The following is a 16,158-nucleotide window of genomic DNA, read 5'->3' on the forward strand; positions in this document are numbered from 1 at the left end:
TTCTTCTTCTTCTTCTTCTTCTTCTTCTTGTTCTTCTTCTTCTTCTTCTTCTTCTTCTTCTTCTTCTTCTTCTTCTTCTTCTTCTTCTTCTTCTTCTTCTTCTTCTTCTTCTTCTTCTTCTTCTTCTTCTTCTTCTTCTTCTTCTTCTTCTTCTTCTTCTTCTTCTTCTGTCTTGCCTCTAAACAAAAAAACCCCACACATTAACCTCTTTATTAAATATGTGACGTCCCTGCCAAAACAAGCAGCTAAAGATGAGCTTTCAATCAGCTATTGATCGGAGCTGATTCAGATACTCCGATCACCAGTCAGAGGAAGTGCACTTCATCATGAAGCTGTTGCAGCTTTAGATAGAGGCTGTTTTTAATCTTGGTAGCTGTGCTGATAACCCACAGCGGTACGCCACAGGTATCAGAATAAATTGTACTCGTGGATGTTTCATCGGCACAGAAAGCATAATTATTGATGTCTGCAAACTGAGCTCAGGTGCATCAGAAGGCATAAATCAGACATTATATGTATAAATTTAGCCCTGAAAGAAATAAGATTTAACTCAACGAGAGCCACAAGGGTTTGTTTCATCAGCTGGGAGACGTACAGGCAAAGAAAAACGTGTTTAAAAACTCATCTAAATAAAGTGTTGATGTGTGCAGATAATTAGTAACCAGTGTGAGAGTGTCAGCTAAATATTACTGATATTATATTCTCACATTATTAAAAAAAGCTAGATTTTCTTGTCATCTTTTAAAAAAGCCGCGAGCATCTTTTGAGCCTCATCCATTCACAAACAGTTATTAGATCAATTATTACCATCACAACCCCTTCTCTAATGTTTTTGGGATGTGAGGTATCTAATGTTATCCATCACTTTGACACATATTCAGGTTTGATGAGATCAGCGGTAATGCGTTCAGGTCTCAGGAGACTCAGACGGGCCTGTAATGCGCCTCAATCCACTTAGCGCTAAATAAGACAAGGTGACGTCTGCTGCGTTAAAGGCCTCTAAAACACATCATAGGTCCATATGCATTAATGTCAACCTTTAAAAAGATATACTTTTTTCAAACTTGTGATGTTGAATATTTGTTTTTTCTTCACATCCATTTATAGTTAATAACGACACAGCTTAATGTAGCTTTAGCTGGATGTCGCAACCTCACATGGGTTTCAACTGGGACCAGTGGGGGATAATGGTTAAAGCCTTCAGAAATCACCACGTTAACTTTTTGAACTGTGTACCTGAAAATCCATATTATAAATTTGAAATTAAGTGATTTTAGTGAGTTTTTCAAGATTAATTGGCACTGGCCTTAAAAAAAGTCATGTGGTGCGACCATGATTCATCATGAAATAAATTAATTTACTTAACACGCTTCACATCTTTTGTTTTTTTACAAATTTTCAGTAATATAAAGTGTTTGGAAACAAAGTATTTGCATTTTTTTTTTTTGTAAATGATGATCTTTTATTCATATAAGATATTTCAAGATGAATCATGGTCGCACCACATGACTTTTTTTAAGGCCAGTGCCAATTAATCTTGAAAAACCCACTAAAATCACTTCATTTATAATATGAATCTTCAGGTACACAACATTCTGAATGTTTGAACTACTGCATTAGATATGCTTGTTTTTATTATTCTAACATTGAGTTGTTGTAAATCCTTATACGTCATTGACCCATATACACATTTTTTGAGCTGTAAGTTGGATGTAGTGAAAAATTAAGTAAAAAAAGACCCGATAGAAAAACTAGGTTTGTTACTTTTTTTATTTACAGTAGAGCATTTAAAGGGTAAATATAATCTAATATGATTTAATTAAGGTTTTTTGACCAAACCATCCTCCAACTTTATTACATTTAAGTCCAGTGAAAAACAACAGTAGGAAAATGATTATTTCCTTTTTTAAAAATACCTAAATTAAGTCTGATTTGTGATTTATGGGACATTTGAATTAATCAGTAAATTTGTAACCACACGTCTTAAAGCCCAGTTTTATTTAATCAGTGTCTTAAAGCCCAGAGCAGGTTTGACGTCACCCTCGTGTGTGTTTGACTACATCTACGGAAGCTGTTGGTACACAGATGAAACAACAGTAACAGAGAGAGGGTCTTGAAATAGCTCAGTAGATGTTTCTAAGTAAATTAGTGTCTCCTTATTTGTACAGGTGAGTGGGTGGTCCAAAAAAAACCACCTGTAGTCCAGAACAGCTGGTTTAATAAACCCAGTCCTGCATGACCGACACCAGAGAAGTGTTGACAGCATAAATAACAGACTCCCTCACACGCAACAGGATGAATATTGTCCTTTTCTTTTGGCTCAAGTGCAACAACAACAACAACAACAACAACAACAACAAACATTTGGCAGCACATTGCCGTACAGGATAGTTCACTCTATTGTTTCTATTTGTTTCAGGTCCGCGGCTAGCTCTGGCAAGATTATTGTCAGGTAAGCAAGCTGAATGTGTTTGAGTGTAGCTGTCTGGTCTTTTTTTATTTTATTAGAGTATTTATAATTTGAAAAGACCTGTGATTATTTTATTATCTTAATGTCTCACATTAAAAAGTACTTAGACAACTGAGAAACCCTCCCTCATTACTCTAAATCATTTTATAGCAGCTAATGAAGTTTATCTATCGACTTATTTCAAAACAAGATAATGACCCATCCCCCCCCCCCGCCCCTCGTGATTGATAATGTTGTGGGGTCCAGTTCAGTTTGAGCCTCTCAGTAGCCTCGTTCATTCATCACATGAGGGAGGCTTGACACTGGCAGCTCTGATGCAAAGGCGTCTTTTTAACGTTAATCACACATGGCGTGGAGACCCACTTAGTACAAACGGTGTTGCCGGAGGATGAAGCGGACAAAAAGGGGGCCTGTAGAGAGTTTGCATAAGTGTGTGTGTCTGCTGTAGGTCGACCACTTTCCTGCAGGCTTATTTTCACTGGTCTGATTTTTAAATAAAACGACAGAAAAATGATCTTTTGGAACTAAACTGAACATATTTAGTTATCAGCTGCTGCAGATTTTCCCTTTTCTAAGTCCGACCAATTATCTCTTTTCCCTTCGTTGCCGTCTCTGAATATTGAATTGGGGAGGGAGCTAAAAAGGCAGATAGGAAATGTATATTATGTTACACTTTAGTGTCCACTCGCTGCCGGTTGAGTTCATTTATTTCTGCTCTTTCTTCTCTTTGTTTCTCAGGAGGAACATTAAAAATCAGTTAATCTATTCCCTGCCCTTAATTTTCACCTCATCACCATCTAAGATCTCTCGTTTTATTAGCCGCCATAAAATCTCACACGGCCTCATTCAGTCCTCCTCAGACTCCTCTTGGCTTTAAAGGTTTTTCTCTCAGTCACGTGCAGGTATGACCACACAAACTCTCTTGTCGTATTTCAGAGCAGCGCTGCAGCCCCGGGCAGTTTGCCTGCCGCAGTGGGAAGATGCAGTGTATCCCGATGTCCTGGCAGTGTGACGGCTGGACAGCATGTGAGGACAAGAGCGATGAGATGGACTGTCCCCGTGAGTATATCCACTTAAGCCCTTTTACAGCCACGCTGTTACCTAACACCCACAACGCCATTGATTTCTGGAAAGAATAGCAACACTGGACGCCTTTTCACACTTGGACGGAGGGGTCACAGCTGGACACACAGTTGTGAAAGCACTGAGAAAATACTTTAGAGACGCTGAGATCTAATCAAGAAATACTCAGAGATGTTAAGTGATGTATGTAGATCACAAATGTGTCCCTGACTGAATTGGTAGATGACCCAGAAACACTCATAGCGTGGGAAACAGCGGGTAACACAAGAGGACCCCCAGAAGCAGTTTGATCCTGCTTTTACTGAGCAGCTCAGACGTGGTTTTAAGTCCGCAGCCAACAGTGAATCAGAATGCAAGACCAGCAGCTCTGGACTGACAGCGTCAGATGGCGGAGGGAGGCCGGGTTTAATTCTGAGTGGCTGCACATGTGTCTGTGTCTCTGTGTTTTTGTTTACTGTTGGTTGATCTCTTCAACACTGCATCGACGTTTCAGCACAAAGCCTTTTGACCGAAATCCTATTGTTTTCCTCTTAAATCCAAGAGAGACCTTATCCCCAGATTTCTGATGGCATAATGGGAATTATTGAAAGGATTGAGCACAGCATGTGACCTCCATACAGCAATAGCCGTGCATGCATGGAGTTACCCCTGCAGCCCTGCCAACAACAGTTTTTTTTTTTTTTACATTGTTCATTCTTGAGAAAAGCAGGAAACAACAGCACTGAACACTGTTTATTCAGCAGTGAAATGGCTGCTTAACACAAAAGCACATTCAGTCTATTCTGTGTGATCAGGAGGAACAAACATTATGTTTAAGCCCGTTTCTAATGTGCAGTTGTTGTGCTTTCACGGTTTAAATGCAAGAAAAAAACCTCATTGCTCGAAGTCTGGTACTGTCGACTAAATCAACAGCAAGCACCCAAATCAATCAACTTGTTTGTTATTTTGCTCTTTGTTGAATAACATGGCACAGAGGAGAAATCCTTCACACAGATTCCAGCAAGACAAACAGCAGATGAAACTGTTCAAGCTCATAATGCAGAAACCTGAAGAGAGGAAAACTGCATTATAAAATATCAAATTTAAAAAAAACAAGCTGCAGGGTGTATATTATAGTCTGTTATTGTACATTAATATGCATGCATTAGTATTACAGTCTAAATATGTAGGAAACAAAGTAGGATAGAAATATTTATCATAAAGAAATTGTAGTTTATTAGTTTTTAGATTTCCAAAATGTCCCCAGTTATGTTTTCAGTTCAGTTTAATGTCTGAATTTGTGGAGCTGCTCTCGCTTCCTTAATAATTCAAACAGTGCAGCAGAGAAAAGCCCCATTGTTGTTATTATAACCTGTCAGTCTGCTCTGTGCCTCTTTATGTCAGCAGATACAAGTTCAGATTATTTGAGTTCATCTGGATACAATTGTTCCTCTAAATAATTACATTTTCAGCACATGAGTAATAGTGAGAATCAGCCTGTATCTGTTTTTTGTTTTTTTTTAAGTCATGAAAAAGACAAATCTAATGTTTGCTCTTTTGATAAGCAGCCGTACTTCCTGTTTAATTTTTAGTGCTACAAACAAAAAAACCCAGCACTGCTAAACTATGAAAAGTACATTTAAAAAAATCTAGCTGTTGGTATTTCACACAGTGATGGATCTCTTTTTTTTCTTTTTTTGTTGTTGTTGTTATTTTTAGCAGGGCTCCCCCCCCCCCCCCTCCCCCGTCCTCCCAATGTTGCATAAAGCAGACGACTCGCTACAGCATTGAGTGTTGGTCACATCTCCGCCTCCTTACAAAAAGATTCAAGATTGTGTCGAATGCAGACGACGTTGAAGTTCTCCCCTCAGTTCAATTCAGTGAAGCTTTATTGGCTAAAATCATACTGAACAAAGTGGTACAAACAGGTTTAAATAGGCAAATTACATATATTCTGCTTGAGGGAGGAGAAGGAAAAAAAAAAAAAAAAAAGCTGAATCGCTGTAAAAAATGAATCAACAAACAGACACAATCTGCTGTGTCATCATCTGTTTGAATTTGACTTGAGGCGGTGTCTCTGCTTTCCTCCAAATCTGCATCAGTTTCCTCCTATCTTGTTTTTGAGACGTAGATTGTTGCCATGACGAAAAACGTCACGTTGCTAAATTGGCATCATAAGTGATGTCGAAGCACATGAAGTGAATAATAAGTGAAGGATGGAATTATTTATAAGAGCTATGAATGGATATTTTGACTTTTATATGTGAAGTTGTAGCTTTGTCTAATGCCTGCACACACAGATAACAAATAAGAAAGTGTCAGAAGCAGCTTCCACAGTTTATCTATTTATGTGTCGGACTAGCAAACAAACGAAAAGTGCTTTATTCTTGCTGTCTGTGGACTTTGATAACCTCAGGAGCGGCCCGACAGCGCCTCGTTACATCATAAGCTTTTAACAGGTTACACAATACAAAAACCAATATGTCCACTCAAAGATGATTCACAGTTCAGGAGAATTTTATTATAATGAATACAAAAAAAAAGAAGGAGGGTGAAAAACAGTCCACCCCCCATTTGACATTGAGTCATTTTGTTTTGCAGCTATAAAAGAAGAGAGGTTTCGTTTCGGGAACGGATACGACCAGGTGGAAGATGTCATCGGTGTGGCTCAGCCTGTGCGCTTCAACAGTAAGAATTTAACTGAAGTTGATTATACTTGTTGTTGTTGAATCTGCATCTTGATTGAAGTTTCCGGCTTTTATCAACCACAATGCTCAAGTGTCTTTTTTTTTTTTTTTCCATCCTCAGAGAAATGCCCCAGCGGGTGGCATCACTACGAGAAGACGGCGAGCTGCTACAAAGTTTACCTGAGGAATGAAAACTACTGGCAGGCTGTGGACACCTGTCAGAAAGTCAACGGTTCATTGGCCACGTTCGTTACCAACGAGGAGCTGCAGTTCATACTGAAGATCGAGGTCGACTTCGACGACAAAGTCTGTGAACGCAGAGACCAGTGCAAGTGAGTTTGGATGTTCTTCCTGTTGTAATAAGAAGTTTGTGATTTTTCTACAGTCATTTACAGATTAACACAGTGTGGTGAACTCATTTTTAACTGGCTGTAAATGCATGCTTGAAACTCAGTGTCTAGAGCAGTGGTGTCAAACACGAGACCCGTGGGCCAGAACCGGCCCGCTAAGGGGTCCAATCCGGCCCACTTTCCTTGCTGTGTTTTTTTCCTTCCTCTCATCCTTCTTTTCCATCCTTAATTCCATCTGTCCTTCGGTCCTTCTTTTCTTCCTTCCTTCCTTCTTTCTTTTCCTTCCTTCCTTCAGTCTTTCTTCACTTCCTTCCTTCCTTCTTTCCTTCAGTCCTTCTTCCCTTTTTTCCATCTTTCCTTCCTATCTCCTTTTCCTTCCTTCCTTCATTCCATCTGTCCGTCCATCCTTTCTTCCCTCCTTCCTTCCTTCCTTCCTTCCTTCTTTCTTTTCCTTCCTTCCTTCAGTCTTTCTTCACTTCCTTCCTTCCTTCTTTACTTCAGTCCTTCTTCCCTTTTTTCCATCTTTCCTTCCTGTCTCCTTTTCCTTCCTTCCTTCATTCCATCTGTCCGTCCTTCCTTTCTTCCCTCCTTCCTTCCTTCCTTCCTTCCTTCTTTCTTTTCCTTCCTTCCTTCTGTCCTTCTTCACTTCCTTCCTTCCTTCTTTCCTTCAGTCCTTCTTCCCTTTTTTCCATCTTTCCTTCCTGTCTCCTTTTCCTTCCTTCCTTCATTCCATCTGTCCGTCCTTCCTTTCTTCCCTCCTTCCTTCCTTCCTTCCTTCCTTCTTTCTTTTCCTTCCTTCCTTCCTTCCTTCTGTCCTTCTTCACTTCCTTCCTTCCTTCTTTCCTTCCGTCCTTCTTCCCTTTTTTCCATCGTTCCTTCCTGTCTCCTTTTTCCTTCCTTCCTTCCTTCCTTCCTTCCTTCCTTCCTTCCTTCCTTCCTTCCTTCCTTCCTTCCATCTTTTTCAATGATCCGGCCCACATGAAATCAAATTGTTCTATATGTGGCCCTTGAATGAAAATGAGTTTGACCCCCCTGGTCTAGAGGATAAAACCTTTTAAGTTTCTTCCTAACAAACCTCATGTTTCCCCCGTTGACCTTTTTTCTGATATAAACTTCACAGTCAGGTGTTGTCAGCCTGTTCCAGCAGAGGTGGTGTCAGTGATGATGCGTTGCTGTGCTTTGTTGCATGCCATCTAGTGGCCAGTAGCTGCAGTTTAAAGTGCTCAGTATATTGTTGTATAAACTATTTTACTTTGTGCATGAAAACGTTATTTCTATTTTCTTGTCTTTAAGGTTTTGGGTGGGCTACCAGTATGTGATCACCAATCAGAACCACTCTGTGGAGGGCCGCTGGGAGGTAGCATATAAAGGTATTAAAGATTTATTTGCTCTTTTTAAAAATGTAAAGCTTGACTACTGATCTGTAAGTTGAATGTTGTTGTAATGCTTAAAATATTTGTGTTGTCATTTTTTTCCTGAGCAGGGTCGATGCAGGTGTTTCTCCCACCTGAGGGTCTAACCAGTTTTGGGGAGGCGTCACCCACACAGGACAATGTCTTCTGCGCCCAGCTTCAGCGCTTTCAGATCAAAAGCATGAATGAACGAGGTCTGCACAGCTGGCACGCTGAGAACTGCTACAAGAAGTTCCCCTTTCTCTGCAAGAGGAGTACGTGCTCATTTCATCAGCGTTGTATTTAGCCTCAGTCATATGTTTATTTTTAGACTGTTTGTCCTGATGTTATAAATCCCCAACAGGACAAACGTGTGTGGATATAAAAGACAACGTGGTTAACGAGGGCTACTACTTCACCCCTAAGGGGGACGACCCATGTCTGAGCTGCACGTGTCATGACGGAGAGCCTGAGATGTGCGTGGCTGCGCTGTGTGAGAGGCCGCAGGGCTGCCAGCACTTCCGCAAAGATCCCAAAGAGTGCTGCAAGTTCACCTGCCTGGATCCAGGTACTGAGGCGCCCCAAGGACCAGAGCAGTGTTTCTTCTCAAGTGTTTCATCTAATCAAAGTAATTTCCTGTACAGAAGAGCATTGAGTCAGCAGTTTGTGGTTGTGGATGCATACAAACCTCTAACCTTGATTCCTGGAGCCTCACGTTGTCATTTTAAAGAGATATCAGTGCTCACAGTCCCACAAGGTGGAGCTCCTCTCACTTCTACAGGTTGTGATTTACTGCAGCTTTTGACTTCCTGTCAGCTGTTGCTTCAGGATATTTCACACTGTGATCAAGAGATGTAAAACTTTATTATTTTGAACAAAGTTTTGTCATTTTTCTCTCTTTCTTTACTCAGATGGAAACAGTCTGTTTGATTCAATGGCCAGCGGGATGAGACTGATCGTCAGCTGCATCTCATCCTTCCTCATCCTCTCTCTGCTGCTCTTCATGGTGCACAGACTCCGCCAGCGGAGGCGAGAACGCATCGAGACACTGATTGGTGGAAACTGTAAGCATTAAGCCTCTCTTACACTGACTGAGTTATAATACTTGAGTTATTTAAAAAGGTGTTCCTTTGTTATTTTCAGGTTCTGTGATAGACGAACCTTGAGCTCCACACTAAAGTCATTGCTTATTAAACAGTTCAGACTCTCAGCAGCTATTGATGGAAACATTTTTCCATTTCCATAAAGTCTGAGTCACATAAAAGCCTCTCCTTTTTCTTGCAAAGTAAATTTATGCTGTAAATGAAGGCTGATACTTTAGTGTGTTCCCAGTGTTGTCTAGCAGTCATTTCACATCATCCTGTCTCTGTTTTTTTTTTTTTTTTTTTTGTTCAGTGCACCACTTTAACCTTGGAAGACGAGTACCAGGCTTTGACTACGGCCCGGATGCCTTTGGCACTGGCCTCACTCCCCTGCATTTGTCTGATGATGGAGAGGGCGGCGCTTTCCATTTTCAAGAGCCTCCTCCGCCGTACGCAGCCTACAAATACCCCGACATCCAGCACCCCGATGATCCCCCTCCTCCATACGAAGCCTCCATCAACCCAGACAGCCTCCTCTACGTGGATCTTGGTAGGTGCAGAGCCTTTCTTTAGTCATTCATGTATCTCGTTATGAACAGAGAAGAGTTTTTATTCCCTCTCTTTGTCGCTACCTGCAGGTCGTAGCGGGGTTCCCATGGTGCCGAGCCAGATGAACGTCATGGTAGACGGGCTCCAAGCCGATATTTCCAACACCTCTGTTCCCGTGCCAAACTTGGCGCCGTCCTCTCAGGAGAGGGAGGACTCCATAGATAGCAGCACCCTCCTGGTGGGGCCCGACACCCCGACAGATGGCCACACCCCCGCTCCCATGCCCGCAGACTGCGCCTCCTCCCTCAGCACCATGGTATAAGACTGCGGACGGACGGCAGGACATTCCCCTGCTGGTTGAGGAAGGTCACGAGTGTGTCCTGCTCCACCCACTGCGCCGGGAGAGGACGCAGCAGACTGATCTGTCGTTTATCAAAAATGCTGACTGCAGAAAGGAGGGTTAAAGTTTGTACAGGCACATCAGGAGGTGGAGCCGCCCGCTTCTTTAAGGTGCACTCTGAGAAGGCTCTGCAGTCAGACACTGGCATCAAAAAGGAGCAGAGAGGACTGTTTCTGTACAGAGAAGACAAACACTACATTAAGGCCAAGATGGCTGCACTTTTACTTTAACGCATCGACTGAACAAAGCTTTCCAAACATCTCAGAGCCGGCCTGATTGGTCGAGAAGCCCTGATGTAAATACCCCCCTCAGGTCTGTGCCAGTCAGATTTGTTATACTTGTGTGTGTCCGGCGCAAAGCAAAGAATGACAGACGGACAATGAAGCCAGATTGTGCTCCTTGTGCATTTTTTTTGGGAGTTTTCTTTTGTTTGCATCATGCCGTCGCTCAAACAGATTAATCTGAATCGGTCTTTCCGTCTCCAGGCTTCAATAACATTCTCATCAGTCTCACCTTTCATAAAAAAAAACCTGCTGTCCCCTCACTTTCTTATTAGTCTGATACATGAAACTGTCTTCCAGGTTTATAGCGCATATTTGCAGAAAAGGATGTTTTGTAGTTTAACATACATGCAAAAAGGTACGGTTAGTTTCCTCCCATAAGGGTTTTTATAAGGTAATGCCAAATGTTGTGGTACTGATAAATCTGAGTTTGGTATTGTGTTCCTTTGATAATTTATGACCGCGGGCTGTAATCTTGATTGTTTTTATCGTGGGACAGAAACAGTCTGAAATCCCCGTTGATCAGCCAGAAAAGTGATGAAGCTTTTTCGAGTGTATCCTGCCAAAAAAATGAGTACATTTGTTTAAAATAACTTTTTCCAATCATGAAATCCCTGAATCATGCAGATGGTCCCATTGTTACTTTATTATCAGCTGTGTATTTGCTTAAAATCTCAATATTTTGCACACTCATCCATTTTATTAAATCAAGTTGTTTTTTCTTTTTCTTTACATTTTTTGGGGAAAATAATTTGTCAGGTGTCACATTTGCTGCCCCTCAACAGCTGAGGTGTTCGTATGTGTGATCTCAGTGATGATGATGTTTTCAGCTACTGATGAAGGAGTCTGACTGTAGCTGTGAGTCTGTTTCTGTTTTGGTGTCGACGGGTCTGAACTGTTAATGTTTCTCAATGGGATCGCAGTTTAAAAACAAAACAAAAAAAAATTATAATAAAAGAAAAAATTTAAACTGTATTTTAGGAATGAGTTAGACCCTCTCCTCCCACTGTTATGATGACAATCGTTTGATGAATTTTACAAGAATGAAGGAGTCAGATCAACGGGCCCGAGACGCTCAGGTCAGAGTCAGTGACCCGCAACCACCAGCATTCAGCCTGCTTTTCATCTGCCTCAAGAAAAACAGCAACTGTGCGTGTCTCATGTTTGAATGTACTGTGTGTATAAAACATTATTATTATTATTATTAATACTTTCTCAAGCTTATTTTCTCCCCCCCATTTTTCTTTTTTTTGAGTTTTTTTGGCTTTGACAATCCACAGCGGATTATCCAACAAACAAACTCATGTTCTCCTGAACTGTTGAAAAGAGTAACGTGTGCATGTGTGTATAGGAGATGGTGTACTGGTTTGGTTTTGGTTTTGTTTTTGTTTTTCATCAAGTTTGTTTGTTTTTATTTCTCAACTTTTGCTTTTTTGACCTGCAGTGCATGTTTTTATCTTTTGGCATGCTGGGAGATTTTTTCTTTTTGTTTTGTTTTGTTCAGTTTTTTTATTTTTTTTATTTTTTAATGGAAACATTTTTAGCCAAAACGTTCAGTCCTGTACAGTAGGTTCAAAGACTTTTTTGCATATTGTTTAATATCTCCGTATGCATTGAAAAAACCTGCCCACGACCCAAACAGCTGCATTTCCACTGTAGTTTCTGTGCTAGACTATGACGGTGTGATGACTCATTTTACTGGATTTGAAATGTTTTATGTATAAAAAAACAACAGACGCTACATTTTCATTTGTCTTTTATTTCATAGCCTTTTAAAATTTTGCAGGGCGGGGGTTTTTGGTGGCTTGTGTTTTTCTGAGTTAGATGTACATCTAATCAAATGCCAAATAAATTGCACCATGAAGGACGACTCCTGCGTCAGTGTGAGCACAGACTGAACTTTACATTGAGCTTCATCAATCACGACATTCAGCTGCTCTGTTTAGGAAATTCCTGCAGCGACTAAATGTCAAAGAGGATTAAGGTGGGATTCAGGGGAAACCCCCCCCCCCCCCTCAACCCTCTAACAGTGAGGTGGAGGTCGACCCACAGATAATTTAAAGAAAGTGGATATAGCGCACCTCACTGTGACTCATAAAGGCAGCAGCCGGAGCAGAGATAGTGATACCCTGCTGGAGAGCATTGCAGCTGAAGAAAAGAGGCTTTGTTCACACGGGCCAAGTAGTGACAGAATCACATAATCTATTCCTGGACGGGAGAGACGTAACACTTAACGCTGAGCTGTTCATCATGATTGGATTTATGGGGCAAGTGGGAAAATGTAACACCACTTAAAGATGAATTATAGTCATTTATGTCATAATATGAATTTTGAGCTTTTATATCTCAAATTTTTGGACACTTTCTTAATTCATTTTTCACTCATTTTGGAAAGAAGGTTTTTTTAAGACATTTATATGAAATCTTAAAATGTCAATAAGTCACTTTACTGAAAGGAAATCTGAATATCACCTCTTTCTTTTTATGGTGTTAGACAATAAATACAACACCATAAAATGCTTTCACATAGAGTGATGAAAGGATTTCTTTATATTTCCACCTTATCTTAAAAAAAAAACAAAAAAAACTATTTAGTATCTTTAAACATATAAATCCTGTTACCTTCTCATTCAGTGTGCCACACGTCCTTTCCCATGGTGGAGGGATGAATGGGTCTTGTTACTAGTCATTGGGCATCTCTGCTGGCAGGAGGGAGGGAGGAGGAGGGGGGGGTGAAGTGAAGCTGTCCCTGCATCAATGAGCCTGTTGATCAGAAAAAAGACCACTAGACTGGTAATGACACGGTTCACCGATCAGACCGGGAGAATAAATAAAACTCTTGCTTCCACCTCCGTTCGCACTGCTGCTCGCCTCTACCTCAGATACTGACACCTGTCTGGAGCCGTCGGGCTGCGGGATCCCATCATGGTTTTGGCTGCTGTTCTCCTGGTGATCGTTGTTTCGTACGTTGATTCAGGTGAGGATCATACAGACTAAAGACATTGTGTATGTGTCATTAATTTCTCATTTAGGGCAAATAAAATAATAGGATAGAGAATTTATGCTCATCAATATTTTGCTATTTTTTATATTCCAGATGATTACTGTTATAATGAACCACACTGTGGTAAGTAACACATTGTGATGTTAAATAACCGCAACTCAAAGACTATAATATCTGCTACCTTGTGTGTAAATAATTGAGATTATCTTATGGTCAACTGAAGACATTATTCATCTGAGTGATTTTATATAATTTGAAGAAGTTACCAAAGTTGTGTTTCTATCATTGATCTTTTAAATTAAATCCAAATGTAACTGTGCGGATGTGTTTGGCAGATGGCCCCTTAAAATGAAGCAGTGTGTGTTTGTGATCCCTCATTACAGACTGAAAAGGTTTATATTATCCAATACCTGATTTTTTTTACTCTAAAGTTCTCAGATTGTAACATTTGAATATCTGTTAAAAGCCCCACGAGGATTAACCTTTGAGTATTAAAGACCAGAAATAAGTGAGGAACAAAATATTCTACTTTTAACTGCAGAACAGTATCTTTCTAATGCTGACAAAATGTACATTTAGTAGCTGTTCTGGAGCTTTCTGTCAGATCACGTGATTTTCCTCGGCAGATGGAGTTTGCCCACTTATGACCAATTCCAATAACTTGACACCCTAACACCCCTCAGATCCTTATGCATGGGGAGACACGTTCCCGTCATGTCACCCCTTACTTGAAGAGCACCACTCTCCCATCAATCTGGACCACCCGATAACCAGAAACGAGTCTCTGGGGTCTTTACATCTGGAGGGTTTTGACGTGATCCAAACAGGCCACTGGACGCTAAGGAACGACGGACACTCTGGTGAATATACTGCAGATGCTGTCACAGACATGTATGTGTGTGTGTGTGTGTGTGTGTGCGTGTGTGTGTGTGTGTTATTGTCTGTTTGAGCTGGTGATCTCATGTTTATGCTCGCAGTCGTGCTGCAGGTTGGCAACGGCATGTCAGTGAGTGGTGGAGGCCTCCCAGATGTGTACCACACAATCCAGCTGCACTTCCACTGGGGGGGCCCGGCTACTAACGGCTCAGAGCACACGATGGACAGACGCAGATACCCAATGGAGGTACAGTATGGTCAGTAGACAGCTTTACACTGTCACAAACCAACTGATGCAGTGCAGCTATTCTTTAATGTCTTTAAAAGTCTTTTTTTTATTTAATTGCCAGATGCACGTTGTCAACATGAAGTCCATCCACCCGAATATGTCAGCGGCCTTGGATGATCCAACTGGCCTCGCTGTTCTTGGATTCTTCATTGATGTTAGTTGAATTTCAAATCTGCTTTTTATTTCATTTTATAGCATTTGTTGTTATTTTCCCCTCAAAAACATCCTGATTCTGTCGGGTTTTTTTGCAGGTTGTTTACGCAGACAACGTGCAATTTGGACACGTATCACAAAAACTGTCTTCTGTTGCTTACAAAGGTTGGAAGAAAGACAAACATTCAGTCCTTTCTGCTTCTTTCCTGTTGCTTGTGACTGTTCTCATTACGGCTGTGTGTCCTTCCCCAAGGCCAAACCGCTAAAGTGAAACCATTTCCCCTGATGAGCCTTCTGCCGAAGCACAACATGAGTCAGTATTATCGTTATTATGGGAGCCTCACCACTCCTCCCTGTTCTCCGGTGGTCGTTTGGACCCTGTATGAAGTCCCCGTCTATATCTCATGGTCTCAAGTAGGTCTCTCAAGTCATTTCAAATGATCTGCTTCACATGAGCGCTGTGAATGACGTTTCTTGTTTCCTCCTCAGCTGGCTCAGTTCACCTCACAGATCTTCTCCACAGAGGAGGACGCAGAGCAGGTCACACCTCTGCAGAACAACTTCAGACACATCCACCCCACCTTCAGTCGCGTCGTCTCTGGATCCAAAGAGGCCAAACTTCTCAGAGGGATGGCGAGTTGTCCCCTCAGGTCAGCTGTGGCAGTACATCTGCTTCAAATCATTTTGCTGGCAGGCTTTATCTCTGGACAGTAGCGCCTTGTTGAAACACTACAAACAACAGATCAGTTCATGTTTTTGCCACTCAGTTTATCCTGAAAGCAACATCTAGGAATTAGTCAAATGTCTTATTTGAACCTGAGGTACCGTGTAGTTTTCATATCAGTAGAAATACTCCAGCAAAGAATGAATATTAAAAAACAAACTGTGAAGAAAAGTACTGTAATGTGTTGAATTGTTACTAAATGTTTTATGATTATGTCCGGCTGTCTGCAGGATTTATTTAACTCCATTTGTGTATTTAGCCTACTAACTAATTTTAATAATGTGAATTGAACACTTGTATTGAAATGTGTTTTATATGCATTTATAACCTGTTGCATTTATAGCTCTTGAAAATGTTTAATGCACCATCTTTTCATTCAGTGTTAGTTAGCTAGGTGAGATGTCAGAGGTTGTTTGTAACTCCACAAATATTAAAATGCATGCAGCCTCCTAACATTTCCTAAATAGCTGGAAATGTCATGAGTTTTGCATGTATTTAGTCATAAAACAAAGTTTTGGACAAATTCTGAAAAAAGATTTCACAGCAGTTCATCCATCAGTTGTTGAGATATTCCATAAAAGACCAAAAAAAGTCAAAGTTATCTTGGTGCTAATGGAGAAATGCGGGGATCACCAAAGTCGGTAGGATTCATCCTCTGGGGACCATTAACATCTTTATTTCATGTCAGTCCATCTAACTGAGATGTTTCAGTCTGGACCAAAGTGGTGGACTGGCTGACAGACCAAAATAGTGTCACTGGATAAAACAAAAACAAAAAAACATAAATCTGTTTCAGAAAAAAAAAAAAAACATTTTTGGTGTCAGAATAAAAAAATGAAA

General features: G+C 40.8%; 2 protein-coding genes across 5 annotated transcripts in view; both read left to right on the forward strand.

Annotated features, from left to right (window-relative positions):
- dgcr2 (DiGeorge syndrome critical region gene 2) overlaps positions 1-12,136 on the forward strand; it is a 17,256-nt gene extending 5,120 nt beyond the window's left edge. The window contains exons 2-11 of one of the 4 annotated variants that reach the window (XM_062434913.1): positions 2,420-2,452; positions 3,407-3,529; positions 6,134-6,220; positions 6,341-6,551; positions 7,863-7,939; positions 8,053-8,235; positions 8,325-8,528; positions 8,872-9,024; positions 9,356-9,592; positions 9,681-12,136. In XM_062434913.1, coding sequence (XP_062290897.1) covers positions 2,420-2,452; positions 3,407-3,529; positions 6,134-6,220; positions 6,341-6,551; positions 7,863-7,939; positions 8,053-8,235; positions 8,325-8,528; positions 8,872-9,024; positions 9,356-9,592; positions 9,681-9,913 — 1,541 coding nt within the window. In that variant the 3' untranslated portion in view covers positions 9,914-12,136. Of the gene's footprint in view, positions 1-2,419; positions 2,453-3,406; positions 3,530-6,133; positions 6,221-6,340; positions 6,552-7,862; positions 7,940-8,052; positions 8,236-8,324; positions 8,589-8,871; positions 9,025-9,355; positions 9,593-9,680 lie in introns of those variants that run through there. The other 3 variants (XM_062434912.1, XM_062434910.1, XM_062434911.1) reach the window with 3 other exon arrangements.
- Positions 12,137-13,020: 884 nt separating this feature from the next.
- Positions 13,021-15,308, forward strand: car15 (carbonic anhydrase 15). Its single transcript, XM_062435160.1, has 8 exons — positions 13,021-13,249; positions 13,370-13,399; positions 13,960-14,136; positions 14,254-14,399; positions 14,503-14,595; positions 14,693-14,759; positions 14,848-15,008; positions 15,084-15,308. Exons 1-8 carry the CDS (start codon positions 13,198-13,200, stop codon positions 15,306-15,308), a joined length of 951 nt encoding a protein of 316 aa, XP_062291144.1. The 5' UTR covers positions 13,021-13,197.
- The last annotated feature ends 850 nt before the right edge of the window (positions 15,309-16,158 follow it).

Source organism: Scomber scombrus, chromosome 15 (genome assembly GCF_963691925.1).
Source record: "Scomber scombrus chromosome 15, fScoSco1.1, whole genome shotgun sequence".
NCBI classification, from domain to species: Eukaryota; Metazoa; Chordata; class Actinopteri; order Scombriformes; family Scombridae; genus Scomber; species Scomber scombrus.